At 35.6% G+C, this 9,724-nt stretch overlaps 2 protein-coding genes across 2 annotated transcripts; both read left to right on the top strand.

Moving 5' to 3' along the window:
• Window positions 1-434: 434 nt before the first annotated feature.
• Window positions 435-2,161, top strand: LOC145086317 (tRNA-splicing endonuclease subunit Sen2-2-like). Its single transcript, XM_079024072.1, has 2 exons — window positions 435-693; window positions 1,271-2,161. The coding sequence occupies exon 2, from the start codon at window positions 1,283-1,285 to the stop codon at window positions 2,063-2,065; it is 783 nt and encodes a 260-aa protein (XP_078880198.1). The 5' UTR covers window positions 435-693; window positions 1,271-1,282; the 3' UTR covers window positions 2,066-2,161.
• A 2,814-nt stretch (window positions 2,162-4,975) lies between these two features.
• LOC145089283 (uncharacterized) lies at window positions 4,976-6,041 on the top strand. The gene is made up of 3 exons (XM_079027738.1): window positions 4,976-5,300; window positions 5,348-5,425; window positions 5,548-6,041. The coding sequence occupies exons 1-3, from the start codon at window positions 4,976-4,978 to the stop codon at window positions 6,039-6,041; spliced, it is 897 nt and encodes a 298-aa protein (XP_078883864.1).
• Window positions 6,042-9,724: the final 3,683 nt, after the last annotated feature.

Genomic DNA, 9,724 nt, shown 5'->3' with positions numbered 1-9,724 from the left:
TATATATATATATATATATATATATATATATATATATATATATATAATAAGCTAAGGGGGTTGGGAATCGCAAGAATTGAAAAGTCCTCCATTGAATGGGATGAGAAAGACAGGTTCGGAATTCACATGCTATTTCATTGTTCATCCGGAAAATCTTCTTGCCATAAAGCACGAACCAAGATCCGTGAGACGAAAACCAAAATAATACGTAATGTTCAATTTCCATATGTTACTAAACATGTTCAACGGTAAATTAGTGTTTAATGTAATGTTTAATGTTTCATACGTTAAACATATGTACAACAGTAAATTAATGTTTAATATTTCATATGTTTCAATTAGGTAGTTTTTCACATTTTTCTAATTACATTACAGTTGCTTCAAATATTAAAACAAACCTGCGAATTGGGGTGACTCAACTGGTTAAATATTAAAGTTATTAGAATCTATTAAAAAGCAACCATGAATAGTAAACAAGACGCCGCCTTTGTTCTTCACAGTTAAACCGAACAGTACTCTCACCACCGCCGCCCTATTATACGTCGTCGCTCACCACCACCAACCTGTACGCCGCAGCTCGCCACCACTACCCTGCTCTTCCTTCTCTGTTAACTACCGTCGCATACCTGCTTTGCCTTCTCCGTTCACCTTCGAAGTGTACACACTCAACTTCCGGAGGGTATCTCACATCAAGTAAGCTGTGTTATCTATAATTTTTATTCAATTTTGATTATCGGTTGGGGAAAACTTTGGAACTATCCCCGATGAACTTCCAGCCATTGTTTTGGGTTTTGATGCTTCCCTGAAGGAACCATGTTCATTCATGGTTTTCGCATAATTTGAATTAGGTTTCTGTTCGGTGGTATAGATAATCTCTTTCTTTTATTGATCTTCTCTTTAAGCATTTGGGTTATTCGGTTTTCTATATCAGATTACCCTTTATTTCTTTCTCCGATTCTAAACAATGGCAAAGAGATCAGAATCTGTCAATATTTATAAGACCCTACACAAACCCCAAGAATTTTCCTAAACAAGCCTTCATTTTCCCTAAGTTTGTAATTGAACAGAGAAAACAACAACATAATGTTCCTTGGCTGAATCAATCTGTGTTTAAAATCATCTTCAGATCATTATGTGATTTTGTTCATGTTTGAATCTGTTCCAATCTCTGCTACCAAATTAAATTAGGCATACATCATACACATACACACACACAGATGTAAATTTCTTTACATATAATTATATATACATATTCATCATCTTCTTGAAGGTTTTACTTTTAATGGGGCCAAGATGGAAAGGAAAAGGGTCAGAAGCAAAAGCCCTTGAAAATCCCATGTCAAAGACGATTTCAGATCTTCAATCTTCTCTAATCAAATCCAATTCTTCAGGAATTCTATCAGGCTATAGTGTACTTCTTGCAAGTAATCCTGACCAAATTGACCTTCTAAATCAATCCTGTTTTGGTAAACCAATTACAACAATCGATAAAGATAAACATTGGTTTCAGTTGACTTTAGAAGAAGCCTTTTATCTATCTTTTTCTCTAAATTGTATAAAGATTGTAACCGGTGATAATATTATAAAAACAAATAACGAGTTATGGGATTACATGATCTCCAAAAGGGAATCTTTCCCTGATTTCTTCAAAGCTTATTCTCATTTAAGAGCCAAAAATTGGGTTGTGAGATCTGGGTGTCAGTATGGTGTTGATTTTGTGGCATATCGTCATCATCCTTCACTTGTTCACTCTGAATACGGTGTGTTGGTGTTCTCTGACGGGAACCGGAATGGAATTGGAGATTTGAATCGGAATGGGAATGATAGATTGAGGGTTTGGTCTGATTTTCAATGCACGCTTCGGCTTTCTGGTAGTGTTGCAAAGACATTGTTGATTCTTTATGTGAAGAACAAAAATGGTGAAAATGGGATTGTGAAAGATTCACTTTGTTGTTTAGAGAATTATAGTGTTGAAGAGAGAACAATTACAAGATGGAATCCAGAGAGGTGTAGAGAGGATCAAGGGAATGTGGAAAATGGGAACAAGGAAGTTAATTTAATCTAAATGCAAGAAATGACAATGTACTTTCATTAATATTTTTTTTATTATAGCATTGTACTCTCATTTATGTGTTTATTATAACATCCTATTTTTCATTTCTTTTTATTATAACATTGAATTTTTAATATTTTTCTTATTGAGGCATAGTATTCTGAAAAATCAACCTCAAAAAAAATCTATCCATTTATAGCAATGAAAATTGCTTTGTATTCTGATGACATTGCTATCATTAGGCATATTTTTCAAAGTATAATGTTATAGTAGGAAGAAATGGAAATTGGATGCTATAATAAACAAATAAATGAAACTATATTGCTAATTCTTGCATTTAACCCTCTGATATATGCCTAAAAAAGTGTTAAATGATTATATTTTTGTAGTCAAAATGGTTTTATGATTATTTTTTAAGAATCTTATTTTGGATTCACATGCATTTTTTTTGTTTGTTTTGAATTTGATTAGATTAAAGAAATCAATAAGGTAATAACACATTACATGTTATTCTTGTTATATCGGTACAATTAGTTTATGGATAACCACATGGTTCAAGAATTTCTTGGGCTTGATTGGTGTATTTTTAAATCAAGATTGTGTATGTGTTGTAGACGAAAATTATTTTGAGACACGATGATATGTTTCCGTATCGTTTAAATGTAATTTTGGGAATTTTTATACGAGCATGAGTAAAGTATAGTTATTCATACGCAAAATTAAACTTAGTTTAAATTGTTCTTTATTTAGAATTTAGATATATTGTTTTTAAAGATTAATGCTTTACAAAATAGATCGGTATATTGTTAGTCGCTTATTTGTTAATGTTTTGTTTAGTATGGGGTCAAATCAGGTTCGGGTTAGAATAGTAAAAAAGTGGTATGGATTAATTTGGTTGATGTGAAAGATTTTTGTATTTTTTTTATTTATAAATAATTTATATGTTAAATATGTCGGATATTAAGGGGTGCACTTGGTGTATCTACACAAGGCCCGTAATTTGATGGGGCCCCAAATTTTTGTAATCCTTTAATACTAATTAGCCCAAACAAGAGAAAATAATAGGGAATTCCAAAACTGCTGACACAATCAAGGAGCGGGAAAAAACAGAGGCAATCAATTGTCAATCGATCTTTAATATCTCCTCTATTCTCTTTGTATTAGCAAAAATCAATGAAGCCGTTTCGTATCCTGCAACGCAAGGGTCTCAAAATCCAACCCGATTGAGTCCAATAATTACGGTTCTTCACTCTCTGATTTCTTCTGGTTTTCGTTCTCCATTTTGTGATATCTCTCCTCTCTGATTCTCTATTTCTCTCACAATCTCGCTTCTACTTAGCACTAGCAGTTAATCAGAATTCGATCGCAAGGAGTCCGATAATTAGAAATCGTTTTTAGAATCTACACTAGGTGGCTTCAAAAGTCAAAATCAAAATCGTTGAATCGGTCTTTTCAAAAATCAATTCAAAATCAAAGAAAGGTACTTTAAAATCAGAATAGTTTTTTAGAATATGTTACATAAACTTGAGTTCTTGACAGTTGAAAACTTTGGTTTTGATTCTCTCGACAAGCCTTGACTCGGGAACAGTAGAACAATGAATAGTGATAACTCTTTGGTTTTTAGGAAATCCTGAAATTCTCGGTTTTTCACCTTTTCAGAAATCTGAAAATCAATTTGAAGGTTTACCACTTTATCCTCTTTATGGTTTTCTCTATTCTACATTGATAATGGGTTTTAGTTTTTACCTCTTTGGCTTTTAGTAATTTTTTCATATTTATTTATATTTTTACAGATGCAGTGTATTTGATTTGCTGAGAACTGAAAACTAAGAACTGAGAAGGAAATCAACAAATTTAAAGATTTGTAATATCACAAACGAAGAAGATATCTAAAAATCAGGTGTTTCCTTTCCTTTTTCACCCTTTACTATTTTAGACTTTAGTATGCCTCATTGAATAAGGAAATATGAATCTAGATATGAAAAACGTAAAAAGAAACAAAAAATTGAAGAATCTACTAAAGCTCAAGAAGGATCTATGGATAAGTTTATAATAAAACAAGCAAAAGAAAAACAAACTATTAATATTGATGTTAATATTGATAATGTTACTGTTAATGGAACTAATAGTGATGATGTTAATGTTAATGATGCTAATATGGATGATACTAATGTTGATGATAATAATTTTGATGATGCTAATAACTTTTATACATTTGATATTTTTGATCCAACAAATTGGGAAACTCTAGATTCTAATATGATAAATATTTTAGCATTAGAAGGTCTTAAAAGAGATTTATCTATTCAAAAAATCCTAAAGATAAATATCAAAGAAGATTTTCTGCTTTATATTATACTAGAGTTTTACCAAATGGGAAAAAATATAATAGAGATTGGCTTGTTTATTCTAAACAACTTGATAAAATATTTTGTTTTTGTTGTAAAATATTCAGAAAAGGGTGTTGAAAAAATCAATTAGCAAATGAGGGTTTTGGGGATTAAATACATCTTAGCAATTAAAGAGCATGAAACAAGTATTGAACATGCGAAAAATATAACTATTTGGTATGATTTGCATTTGGTATGATACCATCATTTGATGTGGTTCATGAGCATGTTCAATGTATAACAAATGATGGTATCCATAATCATTATCTTAGGCATAGGATACAAAATGAATTAATATTTTTTGCTTTCTCATGAAATAAAATATATGATTATTAAAGAAATAAAAAAAGAAAAATATTTTTCTATAATACTTGATTGTACACCTGCCATAAGTTACCAAGATCAAATGACCTTGATTTTAAGATGTGTAGATGTATCATCGGGTTCTGTTTGCATCAAAGAATCCTTTTTAGGGTTTTTGGATGTAAATGATACAACCGTCCAAGGACTTTTTGATGTTTTACAAAATTAAATGAATTTGCTTGATCTTGACATTAATAATGTGCGTGGACAAGGTTATGACAATGGGTCAAATATGAAAGGAAAACATCAAGAAGTGCAAAAAAAACTTTCGGATATAAATTCAAGAGCTTTTTACATTTCTTGTGGTTCTCATAGTTTGAATTTAACTTTGTGTGATATGGCTAATACTTGTAGTAAAGCTAAATGTTTCTTTGGAACCATACAACGTGTTTATACAATCTTTGCAAATTCGACTAAAAGATGGCAAGTTTTAAAAGATAATGTGAAAGGATTAACTCATAAATCTTTGCCATCCACTCGTTGGGAGAGTCGTGGTGATAGTGTAAAAGCAATAAGATTTCAAATTTTAGATATTAAAAAGCTTTACTTCAAATTGCTAAAAATGATAATGATCCAAAAATAAAAAGTGAAGCTAAATCCTTAGCAAAAAATGAACTTGGTAACTTTGAGTTTATAATTGCTCTAGTAATTTGGTATGAAATGTTAAATACTATTAATTTAGTTAGCAAACAATTGCAATCAAAAGATATGCTTATTGATGTTGCTATGGAAAAAATAAAGGGGCTTATTTCTTTTTTAAAGAATATAGAGAAGTTGGTTTTTTAAATGCTTTACAAATTGCAAAAGAAATTGCCTTGGAAATGATCATTAAACCAATGTTTCCTCAAAACCATGAAGTTAAAGTAAAAAAAAAACATTTTGATGAGACTTCAAATGATACATCTTCAAGTGTTTCAAAATCCCCACAAAATTCTTTTAGAGTAAAATATTTTCTATACATTGTTGATCAAGCAATTTCTTCTCTAACTACAAGGTTTGAACAACATCAACAATATGATAATAATTTTGGGTTTTTATTTAATTCTGAAAATTTACTTTCATTAGATGATATGAGCTTAAAGTCAACTTGTAAGACTCTTGAAATTTCACTTAAACAAGATGAACAATCAGGTGTTGATGGAAATGATTTATATGTTGAATTAAAATTACTTCTACATCTTTTACCTAAAGAAAAAATTACAACAATAGATATTCTAAAGCAAAAGAGGAAGTAGAAATTGAGAAAGCTGACAATGAAACGATCAAGGAAATGATAGGGGCTAACGAGAGGTTGAGCCACCCACTACCATCAAGCAACTAACTCCAGTGGTAGAACAACCACACGAGTCAAAAACAATAAATCTGTCAGACCCTTCAAAGGATATGTATCCCGAGAAAGAAGACGCCCAACTAGTCACCTACTCAACCACCATGTCAAAGAGGGAAGAGTCGGTCACCATGCTAAACAAGTACAAGAAGGAATGTGGTTGGATGATTGCTATTATCAAAGGTCTAAGTCGGGTATGGTTCTCCCGTAAAAAGAAAGTCACATACAAGAAAATAGTCCCAATTGATGTGTGGAAATTAAAAAATGTCAACACGGGGCAAATTTGCAAGGTTAATGGACACCGATTGAAGCCGTTCTATGAAAGTTTTGATTCAAATATCCACGATGCCATCCACTTGGACGCCCCGAAATGTTAAAGTGAAGTTTGGAGGCATCTCACCAAAGACGTTAAAAAAGGGAATTTTGGAAAGCATTGGGCTTTCGTGTTTTTAAATTCGAATAAAAAAGTTTGAAGATGTTTTTAGGGATCCTTAAGGAGTTGTCTTTGAAGGAATTAAGTTTTTCCATATGTTCAGGGCCTTCCAATACAAGAAAATGCGAAGAAATGAAAGAAAATAAAGGAAAAAAGACGATCAGGAACTACAGCCTGCACGGGCAGGTTGCACGGACGCGTGCTGCTGCGCAGGTGGACTTGATTGAGTGAAACTTCTCGAAATCAAAAAATTATGATGAGTTATTAATCAACTCTTTGATCGATTAGATCTTTGTAACAGGTATGCGATGAACGTAAAAACAGTAAACAAAACACAGGTATGAATCAAGATGTGTCGAATGATTAGATTACTCGATCCTCAGCAGAGCTCGACTAAGAACTTCCACTGTAGAGGATTCTAGGGTTACAAAACAAGAACGATAAATTTGCTGAACAATAAATCTCTAATCGTTTCTTATCATTCTCTTGTTCTAGGATGTATGTAAGCATCTATTTATATTAAACCCTACAAAACTCACGGATGGACAGACCCATACCGGAGACACATATTGGACTAGCTAACGAGCCCAATAGACGCAACACAAAATACGACCCAACAATCTCCCCATTTGCGTCAAATTGGAGCGAGACTACTTCTTCTTGCTTGGGCCAGCAGCGGGAGCCTTCTTTACTGTATCAAACAGACGTGTGATAAGAGCAAGGATAGTCTGTCTGAACCGTATGTACCATTGAATCATATCATCAAAGTACTTTACATCATCCGCTGTGTTCTGCTTGCATCGATGGATGATCCCTAAAACGTGTTCCAAACATGCAGTGGTGTAGAGATGTTTGTCTGCCAAGGCGAAAAGACATTTCTGTCCTTCGTTCTTGGTAAACATGACAGAGTTTCTCTTTGGGTCAATCTTCCCCGTCTGCATCATGTTGAGATCACTGGCAGAGCCAACAGGAGATATGGTAGGCTTCTTCTTGAATACGCTCGCAATCTCCTGATCCATCAGAGCAACTTCCATGATATAGCATACAAGCATCCTCTTAAAGTGGTCGATGATCGGACCATATTCAGCTTCGTTTGTAAGAAGGATGTTGTGCAAGATAATCCAATCATGGGGATTAAGGTTGGGAAGATCTGCAAGTGAGATGGCATGTTTGGCTTTGGCAGATCCCCTTAGTACCTTGAACTGAACGTTAGTAAAGTTGCCTTCCCTGTACGGCTTCAGGACCCGAACATTGATGATTTTCTAAGCGCTCCAAGTTTGGTATTGAGGTTGAGCTGCCCTCAGATAAAATTCGACTAAGTTCGATCAACCTGTGAATGAGGATGGGGGAACTCAACAATGTTGTCAAAGGCGTGAAAAAAAAACGCCTTTCGGGTCAGTGGCATATCGAACTGAGAGTCGACAGTGTTAGAACAATCTAAAGAGATCACAGGTTCTAGCCACAAGATACTTGGTGTTTCGATGGCTTCTTTAATCAGCCTCTCAAGAGTCCACGGAGGAAAAAGAGTTTTCCTGCTCTCGAGAAGGTCGTGGGCTTCTTTTTGTCTTCTTTCGGCTTCTTCAGCCTCTCTAGCCACACGAGCACTGATGTCAGCCTCTTTATCTCGACCTTGACGCTTCAGAAGGTCAGCAATTGTCTCTTTATCATCGTCGTCACTCTCCTCAGCAATATTTTTGTCTTTGTCTTTCACACCGGAACCTGAGGCTTGGCCTACTGGAGGAGGTTCGGTTGTGTGAGTTGCTGTTGATGTAGGAGGTGGTTGAGATCCTTGTTCTTTTTCTCCCCCTTGTTTCGGAATCGACACGAAATCAAGGAGCCCTTCAAGTTTGCTCAATAGAGAAAGGGCAGGAGCAAGCTTCTCTGCAAGGGTACGACATACTGAATAATTGATGATTGGGTCATGTGCTTCAAGGATGTTTGAGATAGCAGAATGGACATCCGAAACACACGATTTAACCACCTCTCTTTCAAATCGAAGAGAGTCAATCTCCTGTTGACAGTTGGAGAGTTGAGTACTCTTGACCTTCAGAGCGGTAGTCTTCCTTGCGAGAGCATCCATTAGAGTGTTCTCGGCAGCTAAGTCTTCTTGAAGCTTGGAGAGACGTTCCTCAATGGTTGTTCTGAAAGCTGAGTTGTCATCAGAAATAGATTGTCTAAGTGAAGCGAACGACTTCAGCTCAGAAGCGACTGATGTAGCCAACTGGTTGATAATGGGTTCCAGCGTAGTCTTGGTGGCTTCAACACTTTCCTGTAAAGATGTCAACAAGAAAGAAGCATCAGTGAATAGTTTATCGACTTTTTCGGTCGCTGCCTCACAAGCTTTGGTTGAGGCATCTATAGCTACAGTGGCGGAATCGATAGAAACTTGATGAGATTTGGAGAAAGCCTCAACAATTTTCTGAATGGCGGCTTCAGATATGGAGGACTGAGATGTGGAAGACAAAGCGATGAGCGAATTGATTTTTTCATGTAGCTCCTTGAGATGCCTCTTTGTGACAGGAGCATTGTCATCGTCGTCACTTTGAACTTGAAATGGACTGTAATAGACCGAATCAAAAGTCATATTCTCTCCGCCAAGGAGAGGTTCTTCTTCCTCTGAAGCATGAGCAGGAGAAGATGGTGGTGGTGAAACTGGAGGCTCGGTAGCAGTAGTAGTAGGTTCGGGTTGGGTGGTGTGTTCGGTTGTTGGTGTGGGTTCGGGTGCTGAGGTGGATTTTGGTGCGTCAGTATGAACCCCCGTATCAGATACGTTGGTTCTAACATCTGCAGTGGTGGTGGTTGTCGCTTCGGTGAAGATTGGTGGTGGTATTGGGATGGAAGTAGGTGGTATTTGAGTGGTGGAGGTTATGGGGGAATAGAAAAAGGAATTGTAACGGGTGGAGAAGAGATAGGAGAAGTAGAAATATGTATCTCTGGGGTAGGCGAACGTGGTGGAGTGTTGCCACATTGAGATCCATCCGAATCAGAACCCTCGTCCTCAGATTCACTTGAGGATGAAGCGATAATCAGCTTTCATCTCGGTTGGGTTTTTCTCCTCTTCTGTGGTGGAGACTGAGCAACCTTAGTGGTTTTCCTTTTCTTGGGAGATGGGCCTTTTGCTCCCTTTGCCACCTGTTTTCCCTTATCAGCCTTCTTGC

This window comes from Lactuca serriola, chromosome 2 (assembly GCF_051521515.1).
Source record: "Lactuca serriola cultivar US96UC23 chromosome 2, Lser_US96UC23_V15, whole genome shotgun sequence".
In the NCBI taxonomy this organism is placed as follows: Eukaryota; Viridiplantae; Streptophyta; class Magnoliopsida; order Asterales; family Asteraceae; genus Lactuca; species Lactuca serriola.
The sequence above is the reverse complement of the archived record's forward strand: the minus strand, read 5'-3'. Positions and strand labels throughout refer to the sequence as shown.